The following is a 19,202-nucleotide window of genomic DNA, read 5'->3' as shown; positions in this document are numbered from 1 at the left end:
TGACCCCCAGGAATCCATTCTCGGTCTTGTACTTCCTTTTATATATGTTAACTGTCACAGAACAATGTCTGCATCGCTGGTCCGATGCTAGAACCCGAATCTACTGTTTACTAGCTGGACGTTTTACCGCAGGAGCTATAAGAGCCGACGTCCATTGCAGGTACATTCATCTGGCCCCAACCATCATTTTTCAACTCAGAGTGAAAGACCATCACCCCTGAGACGACTTGATGCGGTTTGTATCATGCTGCCACCAGACGTCACAGGGGGAACCAATCGCGCCGGTTCGAGACTCCAGCAAAGGAGAGCGCTCTACAGCATTAAGTTATCCAAGTCGATGTACATGACCCATTCCCGCAACCCATTCCTTATTATCCATAGTCACGCAGACCAACCGCCGATGGGTGAAAGTGAATTTCTTTAATACTAGAGCAGGTCTTCGTGGTTTCGCCGCTGCCACCAACTGTCACAGGGAAAACTTCCCAGCAGGATCGGGGTTCGTACCAGGAATGCATGAATATTAGCTGGGCGCTCTACAACGGAAGCGTCCAGAATATACTTCCTTTACAGGTACCCATGATCTAACCGTATTCCAGATGTGATTCATTCCACTGTCAATATGTTCACAATGTATACAAAAGTTTACAAATATATCAAGGATAAGATATACTGTACGAGTCTCAAGAAAGACTGCTTTGATATTCAATCAGAACAAACGTATTGTAATTGACAATTCGTGAAGCTTGAGAGTACAATAACTTACCCGATGGATTTATTTTAGAAAATGTTTCTGAACAACTTTACCTGAGATTTTTTGCTGTAATATTCTGCATCCCCGAAACATCATATTAATAACATTGTTAGCAAAGTAAGCCATATAATAGGGCTCATTTATAGAAGTTTCTGCACCTTTAGCAAGGAGAACATTATATATTTTAAATAGCTTAAGCCGTCTGCATAGAATAATGGATAACTGGAATGTGTTACGACCCAAAGTAAACAATTCATCAAACCTGGAAAAATTTAAGGAATCTCTAATATCCCTGCTTTACATAAGAGAGTAACTGAGTAAATCAAGCAAGTACGCAGTTGCAACATATCGGCGGATTCCGGCAATGCTCGGGATTACACCTTTCATGAACGTCAAAGTTTTAGGCCACAATTTGACTTATTATTATAGCTTTTAAAATTGTCAGAAAGGCTTACAACGCCATGCTATGATTTTTGCCGCTTGCTCGAGTTCTGTGTGCAGCAAACAGAAACGTTTGGCTTACGCTTTTTGTGTTCTCTGAGGCAGCTCGATAACGAGTTCATGACAATAAACTCTTGAACGTTAGTAGTGTGTAAAACATTTTCTTAGCTGAATTTTTAAATTTCCTTCCAGCTGCTATAAATCGAAAAGGAATTATTTAGTTCTTTAACCGAAATAAGACCTTTCATTAGCAAATACATTGAATTCATTTTTGTCGTATTAGTTTTCCTCGTCTTGCGAAATAAGCGATTTCCCTCGGAACTTAAATTTCTCTGATTGGGAAAAGGGTCATACTGTTTTGTTGTTGTTGAGGTTTTTGTTGAAAGTGCCAGCGTTTGGTGCGTCTTGTTAACTTACTGAAATGTGTAGATTGACGCGACCACGAGATATACGAAAAGTGATACTCGACGAAAACTTGTGAAATTAAAGTATCTTGATTTAATAAAGCAGAATTGGTCTTTCTGGTTATCAAAATAGGCCGACTTGGAGGGGGGGGGTACATTTCCTTAACAACTAGTCCACAAGTGGCTCTTCTTGTACGAATTCCTTATTTCTCTAAATTTGAATAAATTGGGCCTTTTGGTATTTCGAACGAATATTTCTAGTATGTATTAGTTTTAACTGCCTGACGGCCAATTGTGCTTATACCATGGCTGTTTGTCTTTTGTTCTTCTTCATTTGTCTGCCCGTCTCCTAGCTTATGGGATGTGAAAACAGAAGTTGTACAAAAATCCACTGAAAGTGGATTTTTAAATTGGCTATCTAACTATATGATGACAGTATTCTTGCTTAATGATCATGCAGCTCCTAAGCTTGATTTAGAACTTGATTTTATTTCTCGGCCAGTTATAAACAGTATCATTAAAAAAAATATGAAAAAATACAGACTTAATGAATGACCCCATTTGTGCAAATGAATTGGCATGAAGATAAATAACGAAGGTATCTACCTTTGCATGTTAAACCTTTCCATGAATCCTTTATTATTAAAGAGAAGCCGGCGTATGCCGCCCATTTCTCGAGGGGCGGGGGATTTCGACTTATCAGTAGACGGTTGTCTCTGACGTCGCCCATATCAGTGGTGCGACGTCACAGACTCGGACTATGATGACAGCCTAGTTCAACAATAATAGTACGAAGTATGTGCTTACATCGTTGATGAAATAAATATAATTATACTTTGACGAATATTGCTAAATGGAATCAGTAGGATGTATTGGTAAACATTCACGACGAATTCTTAGATTATGTAATCAAGAATTGATATAAGCCTTTGTAATAAAAAACAGATATAAGATTTTGAAATATAAAAGAAAAATTATAGAAACAGCAGATTTATAACAGGCCAGGATACATTTGGCAATTTGCCTTCACGTAGTGATTTGTTCTACATGACACAAAAACGCATATTTAATCCGTGTTATATTAGATCGTGCTTAAAAATCGTGAGGTGACTTCATTTTTTAAATTTTTTTTGTTGCTTTTCGTGTCAGCCTGAAGCCGTACTATTTCAAGGAAATGCTGCTTGTTACCATAGCAATCGATTGTAAAAATCCGAAATGCCAGAAAAAAGAATTATATAATGCTGCATCTGCAAGACATTTCCCCCTAATTCCTGATCTTGTCTTATTGAAGCATATCATGCCTTTAAGTAGTCTAGACACTGCTTGAAAAGTGCTACGTCTTCTGCATGAATTTTAAAGGAATTAATAGAACTATTTGTAGTTGAAGAAATACATTGTAGATTTTAGTATCCTTTGTGACAGTTTTTTTTATCTTCAATTTATTTTGCGCATACATAGAATTTGTTGGGCAGATTTTTTAAAAAATTATACCGGAGAAGAAAAAAAACTGTAGAACTTGTGTTGTAGTTTAACTTGTTCTTGGACCTCCGCTTTGATGTCCACTTCTTCACTCACATGAAATTTACAAAATTAAAGATTGAAAGTTAGTCTCTCGCAAAAGCAGAAATAGCATTAGAATCTAGTAATGTAAATACCCATGAAAAATTTAATTGTTTCATTTCTTAGTTTTGTTGTCATGACTTTTGTTTGAAATTGCAAACCAGTGGTCACACAATGTAAACGGACATGATACGGGTCAGAAATGCTTTCATTCGTTAAAACCACTGTTCATGACATGTAAAAAAAACCGATACAATTGACAAAAAATTTGTCCGAAGTTATAGGGAAAATAAGATTCAGTAAATGATGACAGTTTTTTTGTTTGGGTGTGTTTTGCAGAGGACATTCCAGAAACAGAGCCATTGACTGAAATCCAGTTTATCGACGAGACATCAGATGACGAGTTGGAGAGAGCTTCTCAGACGGACAGACTGCTTCCGCCAGTTGTCAACAGCAATGGAAGTAGCGGTGCATCAGGGAACCAGCCTGCAGAAGACGATAACCAACTCACAGAGGAGACGCCAATGCTGAACAACAGCAAACCCAAACAACAACCAGGATCACCTGCACGTGAAGGCCAAAAGAATCAAAATACGTGATTTTACAGGCTGATGTCATCTGAAATGTTTTAGAATGTGCCTATTTTGTAATTCAGATTCTCTCTATGTATATGTGATATACATAGATGTATTTTTTCTAAAATACATTGCAACAGAAGAACATAATGAAATGTCACGATGGTTTTTTTTCTGTGCTCTCGATTTGTGACACTTCTTATTACAGGTACTTTGCTGTTGAAACAACATCCCATGACATATAAATGGTTGTAAGATACACAGTAGCCGTGTATAAACACATCACCAGCTACACTGAGTACACTTGTGTAAAATATAAATCAGGAACTATACACAATGTATCCAAAAAGGTAAGAAAATCAACTGTACGCGTCATACGTTTCATAGTTTTGTCATTTTTCTTTTTCAATGAGCAGATAAAAAATGTCTTTCCAATGTCGTCATAGTACAGAGTATAATACAGAAACCTTTTTGTTTTATTATTGGATGGGCTGTACATTTGTTTAGCCTTGATTTTCCCATTTCATGATCAGTGTACTTTCATGTAAATTCATATACCTTCAAGTAAGCTGATCACACTCGATTTTCTTCAACATTGTCAATTTTCAAAGTAGATAAATTAGTTTTCTATTCATTTTGAGCACAACATTTATTTCATTTTTCTCTTTTTGATTTTACAAAGACATTGACTTTGTAGTTGCCTAACACTTCTATGTTATTGTTCAAAGGAAGGAACTCCTTTTTCATTTTCCACAGATGGGAACACAGTCCAACTCATAGTGCAAGTGGGAGAAAACACGCTTGATTGTTTATTTGATGTACATATTTAATTTGATATATTTTTATAATCATAATCATGCCATAAAGCATGTATTATTTGTGCAGTCTAGGCATTATTGATATAACTAAAACCGGTAATTTCATGGTGTTTCCAAAGTAATATAGTTAAAAACTTAACTGTACTAGGATTAGCACCAAGAAGTACCTGTTTTATTCTAGATTCAGCATAGATTGTATAAATTCAATAACTCATTTTAAACAACATTTATTTTATCAAGCTTGACATTTTATTTATCATCATATATAATTTGTATATGTACATCGTTTTGGCAGAGCATATTATGTTATGAACCTAATGTTAATGTTTCCTATTCCACTTGACAACTTCATTTCTTCAACACATTCCTCCGCCAAACTTTGTGGATTGTTTACACTTGGAATAAGGAAGAAACAAGTCAATAATGGGGTGAAAAGGTCAAAAGTCAGGGACATTGTGATTAAAACATGAAAAGTGTCTAGTATGCAATGACATTAGTTTTATATCACAGACCTGGATTAAACTTTGTGGAGGACTTTCTCAATTGATTTTGTGGTGAAATGTCAAGGTCACTGTGACTGAAATAAAATGGCTCATGCATAATAATTTTAGTTCTGGACCTCAGATCTTGACCAAAGTGTGTGGAGAGCTTGCACTTAAAGTCTTGAAGAGTTTTATTGATATTTTGAGTCAAAGATGAAGGTCATCAGAACTCAGACAAAAAGGGTTTTTTGCAGAATTATTTTTATGCTAATAGAGTTTGACCAAATGTTTTGGATGGCTTGTACTTAAGGTAAAAAGCAACTTGTAGATTCTGGGGTCTAGAGATCATAAGTCATAGTAAGAAAATAATGGTTTCTGCACGATAACTTTAGTTCACTACTGCAGACGTCAGTTTCATTCATTATCTCAAACTTCTTAAAATTGAGATTTTTTATGTTTCTCTTAGTGCTTGGCTAGTAACAGTTAATTTTTTCACAAAACAATTTTCATGCATCAGGAATTAAAATACAGTTATAAAGTTCTGAAATTTCTTATCTCAGAGGAAATGTTGATGATGTCCTTAAATTGAGAAATTCAAAAAATCAATTTTTTTAGTATATTAAAAAGTTTCCATTTATTACTCCTCTGATACAACATTATACTGTATTTTTCAATATTTATCCTATGCTGAACAATTCTATGCTGAGTCTGCCATAACTCCAAAAGATTGCTTTTTTTCCAGTATTATTATTTTTGTTTTTGATGTTTCTTTATTTAAAACAGAGCAATCATACTTAGCACATATTTATTTCAATGATGGGAAGTTTGTCTCATGAACTCTCTGTTTTCACGTTTTCTTTGTTGTAGAAAAAGCTTGACATTGCCAACAAAGCACAACAATTATCATTGTTTCCTGCTACAAGGGGACTAGACTGTTCTGTAAATGTAATTTTCCTTGATTTACTTATATTTATTTGTTTCTTAACACACTTGAAATGTTTTAAACAGAGCTGTTGTGTATATTCAAGTTCTAAATATTATGGCTATACTTATTTTATTCTGATTTTATATATATATATATATATATATATATATATATATATATATATATATATATACACACACACACACACACACACACGCGTATTATTTATAGTTAGTGGAAACCAGTTGAAAACCTACAAATATATTCAAAAAGGACAATTGGAAAACATTTAGTCTAAAAAAGAGATTAACATTATGTACAGTTTTATGATTCAGATTTGGGATATTTGTTGATAGAGTTATATAAATTTACAAACAAATTCAAATGATTTTCTTTTTGTGGTCTCACAAAATTAAGTCTTACTGAATGTATCCCAAATCATTTCTTTTTTTAGTTAAATGAAATAGCATAGTAGTGACAATTGCTAAGCACCAATGATGCTTGGTTTGATGTGGGAGATGGCACATGCAAGGGTTATTGTCAGCTTGTTCTATGTCAATGCCTTTGTCTGACTTCTGTTATTTCCATTGGGGGTTTCCTGCTCATCGACTTCTAGTCATCTTCTCTTCTGGCGGGAGCTTCTGTTAGAAGTTAATAGCCCAGTGCTTTAGCATCATTGAAATTGTACAGTCCACTGCCTGTCTGTCCTTTCATCAGTTAGCCTGTCTGAAACTATTTGACCTCCAAAACAAGCGGAAATTCATCATGTTTCACAGACACTGCCCAAATGGTAACTATCTACGAGATCATTATACATTTTTGCCCCTTTCCCTGGGGTTCATAGGAGGTTTCAACTGTCAGATACACAAATAGTGCAATTGCAATTACATTTTTGAACATTCTTGACCTTCCTTTAACCAAGAAGTCATAGCAGGAGGATACATAACAAATATAACTGACTTTGGTTCTGACTTAGGTTGTTGTTGTTATTGTTGAAATACATGCATAGAGATTTTCAGTAGAATCAGTTCTAGTTACCACCTGCTTCATGAAGGATGTAGAATAACATAAACAAAGAAAATCTTCGATACAATGCTTAAGTGATATCTCTGAAAAAAATACAAAAAGTAAGATTTTATTGGTAAAATGAATTTATTCTTATTGCCAGTAAAGTTGTTTTTGAACATCCATTTTTAGACTAGAGGACAGTCAATTGCATTTTAGTATAAAAATATATAATTAGTTGCTAATATTTGATTGAACCTCATTATCCTTCACTCAAATTGATGATTCAGCATTTTTATATATCTGTAGTTAAAATTTGATGACCATTTTCTTATTGTATATGTGTATGGTGAAATTTAGTTTTATGTAAAGAACTGTTATTTTCAGTTCTTGTTTGAAGCTTATTTTGTGCGTGGGTAAGTGTCATGTATCTAGTAATCGTAATAGTTCAATGACACTAGTTTTATCGGCACAATTGCATTGTACATTTTACACATGTAAATACTGGTCGTGGGCATCAAAGTTGCAGAATGTGCTTTTTTTGTAACAATGTAGTAAAAGTTGCATGTGTTGTTATCCACCTCAAAGAATCACAATTCCTTCATCCTTCATTCTCTTAATAGAATTCATATTAAAAATTAAGACATAGGTTGTTTGCAACACTTAAAGATAAATTTCTGATTGGCCATAATATAAAATTGCAGCTGACAAATTTAAAGGACGAATTTTAAACTGGTGGTTGGTAGCGTATGTGCTGTAATTTGGTTAAGTATGTGGTGTATACTTATCTGCCTGTAACAGAGGAGGTGAGACAGTCTGATAAGAAGCAACATTCCTTGAGAGCAGCTAAAACCTAATTGAGACCAGTTATAGATCTTCCCCCTTTACTCCATCTATATATGTAGGAGTATCAATACCAAGACTTCACTTAGAGATTGCTATTCGTTATTCTTCTTGCCTCTTCTGACAGTACAGGTTTTATTTGAAGTCTGTATTGAAAATAGCTTATGCCTATAGTGCCATGTGCAGTAAATATGTGTGCTTCATTAGTCAAAGTACGTTAACTGCATTTCATTTCGGTTCAAAGAAAACTATGTTTACAAATGAAGACCACAGAAATGTTAATAATGATCTCTCTTCATAACCATTAAATTGAACTGTATTGATATCAACTTGAGATGTAACGATACAGCAATATGAGTCGTAAATATGGATATTTTCATGGGCAATACAATATATCTTAATGGTGCTCGCATATCGTGTGACACGAACCTTGAAACATAAGGTCATCATGTGCTTTTATTTTATATTGAAATTGGAATACACTTTATATTTACCCAGATGTTTAAAGATAATTAGCACCTAAGTGGAAATTAACTGCAAGTACATCATTATTTATTAATTAAAAACAAGCTCAAGATATGGATCATGATACATGTAGTATGTATTGTGATAAATATCATATTGCAACATTAGTAGCGATACACACCTAGTTCCAACATGTGAATCAACCTTACTTTAAATTGCCATCACTGATCAGCTATGTGCAGATGGAAGACTATCCAATGATGCCTTGCACTAGAAGCCGCATTACTTTACATCATGTTGGTCAGAATGTAAAACTAATTGCATAAACTCACTTAAAATGTGGGAAGTAAATGGTGTTGTTGAGCTTTGTAAAATGTATCAAGTATGACGAAAGTCATAAATGTAGCTACATTGTACAATAAAATATATTATGCAGCTGAGCATGGACTATGCTCAAACCCAATTGTGGGACTATCAATAATGCAGTTTTTACAGAGGATTAAAGTGTCATCAAAGTCCGTCTATAATATTAGAGCCCTTTATTGATTAGATTGCGGTAGATCATTGCTCAGGCACTGACAAAAAGTTAATGTAATCAAGCAGTAGTTAAAAGAAACTTGTTGAGCTTATATTGAATGTATATAGTTTAAAATTGCATGCTTTGAATGTTTGTTTGTTTTTTATTAAGGAAAGGATGTGATTGATGAGACTTAAAAGTAAATGCACCCTGCACAAAATCGCACATGTTCAGTGCGTGTATGTATGTGTTCTTTGGAGAGAGAGAGTTATTTTTTTGTTCTGTGTTCAGTTAAAAAGTGCTCTTGCAACTTCCTGTATATATTCTGAAGGCATGTCCTTTTGCACTAGAAATGCATTTCATTATTTTAAATTGACTTCGTCTAAATAACATACATTAAAATGTGCATTGTTTTTTATATGCATATAAAAAAATTAATCAGGTGATATATTTTCCCATGAATATTCTATTCATTAATCAGTTCTGTTAAGACTTTATTTATTTTTAAATATTTTCTTTGGAATCATGCTGAAGTAAAGTACTTCATAATGATATAATCCGTTAATAAAATTGTTGATACAGCACATATTGGGCGGTTGGATAAACAAAGCTTCACTGTGTATCAGGGTTAATGCTAATTTATATGGTGAGTCACTCTTCGCAATCTAAGTGTTTCATGAAATGGCTCTTCAGTTTTAATGGATGTTCACAGTTGATAGAATTATGTCCTTAATTTGATGCTCATGGTGATAGAACTATGTCCAAGATCATGTACAAGAAACTCAAGTTTCGAATATGAAATATTTGATACGATTCTTTTGCTACATCTGTATCAGTGAAATGCGGAAATATTTTGATTTTGAGCTTAATCAGAATGTTTAAAGAACTAGGTAGAATGAAGCAATAATTTACTACTGAAGGTCGGAGAGAAAGTAAACTCATTTGCATCCTTGAAGTATTTGCGTTGGCATTTTGTTTATCAAAATACATGTCCTGTTCAGTAATTTTTCTTGTAATATAAATACATGTACCTGTATTGATGATAAAACTATATGTGCTATGGAGTGCCCTTTTTCTTCAGGAATGTAAGATAGGAACACCTTAATGCTTAGTTTTATGGAATTATGTGACCACTTTGACTTGGTTGCTCACCGAATATTGAAATAGGGTTTGCTTTAAGCTCATATGTGTCTTTGGCTAGAGCATAGCAGTTATCAGGTATATTTGACACAGAACCAAGGCATGGCAACTTGCTCAAGGTATTTGAAGCAGCCAGTAGGATTTGTGGTTTGATCTCAATACCCATAGACTTTTCTGACTGAGCCATCCTGTTCCTTCAGCACTGTGCCATTCCTGGACTGGTCCATCCCATTTCTAAAGTGCCAGAACATAACATGTTTAATCGAATAGGCAAGATTTCTTCTTCCTTGTTTTGAGTTTGTGTAGGTCATGTTATTATGACTTGATGATCTAGTTTAGCTTTTTCTGCATGATTTATGGCAATAATCTTTTTTTAATAATTATATGGATTGATTTATGAAGGTTAATGGGCAATAAAGCCATTATTATTGTTGCAAATTATTTATATTAATAGTGTATGATTTTTCTTTCCATATGCTATAGAAGTTTTAACACATTATTCTAGAATGCATGCGGTTTTATTTGTGAATATGAAATGAGAGTCATCATGTGTTTTCAGTTTTTATCCAAGCTTTATATTTGTGCAGCTTTTAAGAGAAGAAAACTCAGATTACATTAAAAATAAAGGAAAATCTGTTGTTTTTTGTTGTTTTTTCTTCAGTTTACAGACTTCTATCTGGATTCTTAATTTATTGTATCAACGTTTGCACAGTAAAACTCTCATAATGTATTTGAAATATGTTATGCACACAGTGGGTCATGTTTTTTATATATATTTAGAGTGTGTTGTTTACAAACCAACAAGAGACTTGACACTTTTTTCAGAAAAAAATACAACTTCAATGCTGATGGAGATAATGATTGTAACATAGAAGGTATTGAAACTACTATCAGTTGTGCAGGCAAAAACCTAAAATGTGTAACATTTAACTACAACCGTTGTTGATCACTCAGTAACCAGTACAATTTTCTCTGCCCACAACTGTTTACTGTTTCACCGCTGGACAAGTGAGAGGAACATGTACTGAAAACAACTTAAGAGTCTGTGTGTTATGTGTATTGGTTGCTTCTTTTGTGAATTTACCAATACACAGGGATATACTGTATTCTGTTCTTTTTTTAAATAAGCAGGAACACTATGAAAAAGCAGCCCAGTGATGGCAAGTGAATCAACACAGTGAGTAGTTTAAATAGATCCAGAGCAGACTGTAGAGTACCAGTGTGCAACAAAAGCTACCGATGAGAAAATGTGCATGCCACAGAAAAAGGAAATGCTCTGTATGAATTATTAGGTTATTTATCTTCAAGTTGTGTTTTACTTCTTAAAATATATGCTAGTAGTATACATTCTGAGACAATAGTTGCAATATATTTTTTTACTACAACTACTTGTATATGTCAACACTAAAAAAAAATCCACAATTTATGCCACATTAGCTCAAAACTTCAACACACTCTTGTATAAATATATAACAACACTAAAATCAAGGTCACTAGTGCTGTAAGACTAGGCAGTCCTATCTTCAAAATATATATTTTACTATAATGACAATAAAATTGTGCTATATTAAGTGTTACTAATACAAACAATAATGTTGATAAAATGTGGTTGCTGTCATTGATTAATTAAAATTAATGACTGCTTGTGCAAGTACAGCAAAATGGTGGGTTGAACACAAAATAGTCATTTTAATTATATTTACACTTAAATCATGGCAAGAGGCTACACTATTAATTGAACAGTTTTCAGAGAAGTTATTAAAAAATTAAGGGAACAATATCAGTATTTGGAGATAATGCCTAGTTCTTTCTTTTTCAAGTCCTGATCAAATAAAGGTAGTCAAATTTAGTTGTAGTGAATTTGTTGATCTATGTACTCGAATGTTTTTAAATGATGCAAATTTACAGATTACTTTCAGTGATGATGACTTTGAGATTTATTAGCAGCATCCACCCTGATAGGAACACAGTTAAAATACCACAGTAAATTAAAGGAATACATAATGTGTTTCATGTGGGTAAATACCCAGATTTGTACTAAGCTAAATTCACAGTATTTAATTTTACATGACTGATTATGAACATTATTTTAGACGTCCTTATTACAGCCCTGAAAGTCCGTGATTAAATATCAATCATAATAGGAAGAATTAAAAAGGAACAAAAATAAAAACAATAGGTTCAGTTGAAAGAATCTTAAGCTGAAGAATGATTAAGATAGTGTATATGTATATATTTATTTTTTTTTTCTCTGTTAACTTTACATTGTCAGAATCGTTCAGTATTTTACGATATTGCACTCACGCCCAGGGCACGTGTGCCCCATAGTGTATTAGGAACTACTTTGTAAACAAATCATGTACATTCGTGTAGCAGACGTTTTACGTTTTGGTTGATTAAATTTGTTTCTGAATGAACTAAAGCAGATGTTTAGTGGACTGCCACGATGGCATGCACAATTGTTTGAATGAATTCTTTAAGGATCCAAAACCTGAAAAGATACAGCTTGATGAAGAAAAAGTTAAACAACAAAATAGTTAAGGTTTGCTGAGAAAGGAAAAGAGTGCTTCCAACTTACTAAGACAAAATCATATGCAGTGGATTTTTTTAAAAACTTAACTCTGTTTAAGTGTGAAAGTATTTCCCTCAAAATGACATCAGAAAATGGGTTTACCAGATGTGGCTGATGGTAATGGCTAACGATAGGAACACGCATCCTAACATGAAAGACAGCCAGGGTAATACTGCGGCCTACTTCTGTGATACAGACCATACTAACGCTAAAGCAGCACAGAGTTTTCCATCCAATGCAACCTAGCTCATCTTTAGAACAATTTCAGACACAAGAACCAAAACTCAAAACTTGTGCAAGTACATCCATTTAGACCAGTACCCTGGAATGAGCGGAATCCTGCCTGCATATGGTCGCCTGCCTTCCTGGTCATTACCTCCCTTGCCTCAGTCGGACACAAATAAGCGTGCAAAAGTAAATGAATAGCGAGTGGCACTATGGTGTCAGGATCGTTACACAATTCTATCAAGAGGCCTACAAGAACTACCCAGTCCAGCAGCTAGTAGAAGCAGCTAACTACATTTTTACGCTACACAGCTACCATTTCCCCGAAATTACCTGAGAGGAAAAAGTACTGCGGAGAAATTTAAAGAAGCAGAAGAAAAACGGGGAACTTTTGCTTAAAAACCCCTTCTAAGGGCTACCAATATTGCCTCTTATCCAGGGAACCATTTTGGCTTGGTATCCCGTTTCGATAAAACTATTATGTACACTAACTTGATCCTTCAATCCACCCCTTCAAAATTCAAACCTTGTATGACCTAGCAGTGACCAAACTTTTTATGTCGCTCAGACATATTAGTTATATCAGAAAAAAAAAGACAGCAGTGTAAGTAAAGTCCGACTGAAACACTGTAACTTTAATTTGTCGAAAAGCGCCGGTATTGGATGCCAAATATGTGAGATATTCCTGAAAACTGACTTATCGTTCCGAAGTTAATCGACGTAGGAACACGCTACACGGCGCCATCATTGGGCAATAAGACCTCGACACCCAAAAAATAAATATCAGGTCGAGGTCTTATATTGTAGGACTAAGGGCATATGGGGGGAAAATGTAAATATGTAATAATAATAACATGATAAATCAACACACAAAAATAATAATATTAAACCTGGAGAATTCGTTTTTTTGAAATACCTTACACATATTATTTTGTACTATTAGCGACACTTTCGTTTTCGAGTTGCTCCACACCTGGATCATGAAGCACTTTAAAGATGAGTTTGAGGATTACTGCATGCTGCCTGATGAGTGTATGCCTATATTACCCGACAATCTCCAGAAAAGGAGATTTTGCAGCTACTGGCTAGATATTATCAGCCAGACAATTAGTACTAGTTGCCTCCGCTTTCCAAATCTGAAATTAGTTATTAAGCGACTACGTACGCTGTCTCACAACAATGCAGACTGAGATATATTTTTCTATGGTTAAGAAAATACATACAGATTGTTGGAAGTCCCTGAATACAGAAACACTAACATAATGTTTATAGTGTAAAATAAACATTGACACCTGCTGCATAGACTTTTAAACCCCTGATTACGTTTTGAAAAGTACAAATGGTGCATGTATTGCATATAATAGTGTGTGTGTGTGTGTGTGTGTGTGTGTGTGTGTGTGTGTGTGTTACAACACACTAAAAATCAAAAGAACAAAATGAAATAATGTTTCAGAGATGTAAATAATTATGTAAATGTGTGTAAAATAAGTTCGTTCATAGCATGTGTTGTTTTAAAACTGTTGATCTTATATAATGCAAGAATACATGTTTTCATGTAACTTTTTGGGGGTCTTTGTAAGGTTTGTATTGGTCTGGCGTACAGGTTTTCATCTCAGCTGGTTGACAGGTACGAATATGTACAATTAGTTAAGTCGTTTTAAGTGATCGGTCATTTGAAAACTGAAAGACGGTGTTCCTGCGGGTTCTGGAAAAGTTATAGCATTTAAAAAAATACATTTCAAGGGCTTTGAAAAGTCATGGACGTTCTTAAAACCTTTAAAAGTTATGGAAACGTCATGGACTTTCTGACATTGGACTTAACAAAATTTTATAACTCCTAATTTCATAGAGCGCCGAGCACTGATTCAAAAATCTTGCTTTGAACACGACACAATTACGACTGATAATGCAAGATCGTGTGCTCATAAAAATGTCACTGATAAAATTTTTTTGAAAATTCATGGGATATGTTTTGTTACGTCAGCAGGAACCGTGAGGACAAGAAGGCGGGGATATAAGAGGGTATGTTGTATGAATAAGACGGTGGGGATATAAGAGGGTTAGGTTGTATGAACAAGAAAGTAGGGATATAAGAGGGTATATTGTATGAACAAGAAGTTGGGGATATAAGAGGATATGTTGTATGAACAAGAAGGTGGGGATATAAGAGGGTCAAGAAGGTTGTTGTTGTTGTTGTGGGGTTTAACGCCATTTTTCAGCACGATAGGCTATACATGGCGGCCAGTATTAATGGTGGAGGAAGAACCCGGAAAACCCCGGAAAGAACCACCGACCCACGAGAAGCTACTGGCAAGCTTTCTCACATGCCCACATTGGCTGAATCTTAGACTCGAACCGCCGCAGACAGAGGTGAGATGGCAGTGATCCGTAACGAAGAGCGCTTTAGACCACTCGGCCACTCGGGGCCCCGGTCAAGAAGGTGGGGGTATAAGAGGGTATGTTGTATGAATAAGAAGGTGGGGATATAAGAGGGTATGTTGTATGAACAAGAAGGTGGGGATATAAGAGGGTATGTTGTATGAACAAGAAGTTGGGGATATAAGAGGGTCAAGAAGGTGGGGGTATAAGAGGGTATGTTGTATGAATAAGAAGGTGGGGGTATAAGAGGGTATGTTGTATGAACAAGAAGGTGGGGATATAAGAGGGTATGTTGTATGAACAAGAAGGTAGGGATATAAGAGGGTATGCTGTATGAACAAGAAGGTAGGGATATAAGAGGGTATGCTGTATGAACAAGAAGGTGGTGATATAAGAAGGTATGTTGTATGAACAAGAAGGTGGGGATATAAGAGGGTATGTTGTATGAACAAGGGATAGCTCGATGCAATAAATCAAAATCACATACACTAACTTATAAAGATTATGAAGACCAAACGGTAAAAAGTATGTACTCGAGAAATGGACAAGACCCAATAAATCATCATCTGGGGCCAGCTGAAAACAATGAGCCATACATAGATTGAAGTATTATATGGGAATGAAAAAAAATGCTTTACAATAGTATGTATAGGGTTTATGGTACGTGACCACAATATTGTTTATACAGTGCCAATTGAAAGGCAAGTTCTACATATGTAAAGATAAAAAAAGTCTAAAAAAACGGAATATGAACCTTAAAGATACACATAAATATGGGGTTGAACAACATAAAAGATAGATTTGAAAACTGTCAAATAAATATAAAATAAATGTGTAATAGTGCATGAATATATTAAAGTTTGTATTGCCCCACAAAAATGGAGGAGAAAAGTAAATGTACCAACAAATAAATCTACCGGCATATACAAATATTGTACACGTGAAACGAAGTAGATCGTTCCATGCCCAGGTCATTTCGTACCCAAATGAATCGTTTCGTACATAAAAACAATGGTCCTGTACCCAACGATATGGTCGTTTCGTACCCGATGCCATAGTAGTTTATTGCACACATCGAAGTACAAACATTGCCACCAAGATCATATAAAAAAGATAGTTCCTACATATTTCAAACTGTTACAGTGATTATCTTTGGATACTTCGCGAAGAACACGTGCTGGCGTATAACAGTTTATTCATTTGTGCTTACATGAAATATATGTCGTTTTTATAGCAAAATATTTTAATGTACGGAGACAAAATACGACATGAAGTAACATATGAAGCATGTCGCAAAAGCGTGCAAAGCCAGCATTCCGTTATATGTGCTAGTTAGCTACGAGGCGCCGTAGCGGACAAAAGCTGGTCCCATGAGAAAGTCCAATATGATGAATTGAATCAAATTGCATGTTCTTAAAGTTCCGTTTTCTAGATCGAGATTTTAGATTTTATATGTTGAATTAAACAGTGGTTGTTCAAAGTTCTATTTCCTATGTCAACGTTTTAAAATTCTTATGTTACGTGTTTAGGCTCGAATAAACAGTAACACAATAAAGAGTGAAAACAACAAGCTTTGAAAAATACAATAATTTATCTCCCTGGAAAAATTCTGTAAAAATGAAAAAATATGAACTTACGGTTTTAAGAATCAAATCCAAAGATAATCCAGGAATAATCCACGAATAAAATTTTATAAGTCCTAATAATAAAATGTTCTAATGATTTCATGTTCGAGTCCCGACGAAGAATCCAAAATGGAAGACGATGACGTATGCTATAAACTGTAGTGTGTTGAAGTCTACAGTTCCTTGTAGAAACAAGAAATATCACTCTGGTTTTGGAAATCCGAATGAATTTTTATAAGAGCTGTCTTTGTTCAAGAATTTCATATGAGCACAAATATTTTCCAGGAAAACAAGGAAGTAATTCTTTTGAATCCAAGAAATCTGAAATAACTCCAAACGACACAACGCCTTCCAGTTTAAAGAAAGAAGCCCAACTGTGTTTTCTTCTCTAATACGATGGTTTAAAACTTGAATTTTACGCCCCGGATAAGGGTCACGTGGTCATGTTTACATGTCTAAAAAATTCACGTAGTCCCTGTATGTCCTTCATAAGACCCAATCATTTTACTCTAAGCAATAAAATTTTTAAAAATTGTTTACATCTTAAATCACATAGTCCCATCATGACCTCGACAACCACCAATCATTTTAAAATAAAAATAGAACTTATTTACGTGGTTGCTACTAATTTCGAATCAAGCTCCGGCTCTAGGTCAACACCTGGTGTTTACTAAAACGAACAGTCAAGGTCAAACTATTTTCTAAAACAAGTATTACGTTCCTAACAAACAGAACTACATTATTTTGACATATAATGAAATTTTGTAAACAAGTAAAAAGATTTCAAAACTTACAAAGAATTAAATCAGATATCATTCAATCAAATATGCATAACACAGTGAATATTTTGAATTACACAGCGGTGGTTGAAATTTCAATATTATATGTCGAGAATCCCTAATTCACATGTTGCATGCATGCAAATGTTTGAGATCAAAGTTCCATTTTATATGGCGAGTAATTAGATTTCATCTGTTGAATTTTACAGCAACGAGAAGCAGCCTCCTTGTTGAAAAATAACGCGATCTGTTCACGAGACCGACCTCTAATGAAGACATTCATGATAATGCTCGACCTGTGAATGGTAACTTTCAAACTGTAACTATATGAAATGTAATGGCACCTCATAATTGAATGCACGAATGATGTATCTTAATACTCGATATTATTTTGAATTGTGGACATTGTGTAACGTTACTTTTAACACCAACACATCATTTCACCATATAAAAAATAACAATTCTGACAATCACAATAAAATATTCAATCACCTTTGTGTAATTCAACAGATTCACTCTAAAAACTCAACATACGAAGTGGAACTTTCAGCACAATCAATGTGATTCAACATGTTAATCTGAAACTCTCGACATATGACATTAAAATTTCAACAACCGCCATGTAATTCAGAAGATATCTAAACACTCGACATACGTAAATTAGGAATTCTCAACGTATGACATTGAAATTTCAACCACCGCCGTGTAATTCAAAAGACACAATCTAAAATCTCGACATAGAAAATACAACTTTCAACCACTACTGCTTAATTCATCAGATATAATCTAAAATCCCTACCAAGAAAATGGGACTTTAAGGTCAAGCATTTTTTATACAACACGTGAAAATGGACATATGACATTCAAATTTCAACGGCAACGTTCTGATTGGACCAGCTGTCAGCTACGGCGCCTCATAGTTAGTCTCTTCTAACTTCTAAGGAGAAACCACTGCAACTGTTACACAGACTCAGTTGGTATCCGTAAATAAAATTGAGAAGATAAGAGTCACAAACATATAATAAAAAAATTTGGGCGATAATATTCTCGGTGTGGAAAGAGTACTAGAACGGTGGCATATACTCCTCAAAATTACCGCAGCAGCACAAACGGCCCGACAATTGACTGACTTGGCAAATTAATCGCATTATTGTATCGTCATTATTTTGTTAACACAATACTGATTACTGTTTTTTATATCTGAAAACAAAAATGCGTATCGTAAGTTAGTTCTACAACGTAAGACACATCACCCGATATTTTTTTCTGGAGGGTGATGGGTATTACTGCCTAAATAAAGGCGCTGTGTAGCGTGTTTGATGTCGCCTTACAGTAAAATGAAAGTCAAATTTTCAGAAATATCACATACAACTGGCAACCAATAACGACGCTTTCCTACAAAGTAAAGTTATAATATTTTTGTGAGACTTTACTTACCCTGATGTCTTTTCTCTAATAAATTCAAATTCTTACGAAAGAAATGGACCTGTTTTTTAAGTCTCGTTTGCCTACATTTCAGTTGGCTGGGAAGCGATGAAAGCCGGGAATGCCGAAAGTGGGTTAAGTTGAAATATTATTATTGAACGAAACGAATAAAAATATATTATGCCTATTGGAACTGTAAAGCAACGTTTCGTTTCGTTCAAGAAAAATATTCGCGACATGAATCTACTTAAACATACTTCGGTATACCTCG

At 34.6% G+C, this 19,202-nt stretch overlaps 1 protein-coding gene across 2 annotated transcripts in view; it reads left to right on the top strand.

The window, feature by feature from the left end:
- The window catches only part of LOC149785746 (uncharacterized), a 181,476-nt gene extending 170,916 nt beyond the window's left edge, over positions 1-10,560 (top strand). For both annotated transcript variants that reach the window (XM_089979647.1, XM_089979648.1), the window contains one exon: positions 3,496-10,560. In XM_089979647.1, the coding sequence (XP_089835773.1) occupies positions 3,496-3,755 (260 nt within the window). In that variant the 3' untranslated portion in view covers positions 3,756-10,560. The remainder of the gene's footprint in view (positions 1-3,495) is intronic.
- The last annotated feature ends 8,642 nt before the right edge of the window (positions 10,561-19,202 follow it).

The sequence above is a fragment of the Sinohyriopsis cumingii genome, chromosome 13 (assembly GCF_028554795.1).
Source record: "Sinohyriopsis cumingii isolate HCF-2022 chromosome 13, ASM2855479v2, whole genome shotgun sequence".
Taxonomy (NCBI): domain Eukaryota; kingdom Metazoa; phylum Mollusca; class Bivalvia; order Unionida; family Unionidae; genus Sinohyriopsis; species Sinohyriopsis cumingii.
Note: the sequence above shows the minus strand (reverse complement) of the source record. Positions and strands in the feature narration are given on the sequence as shown.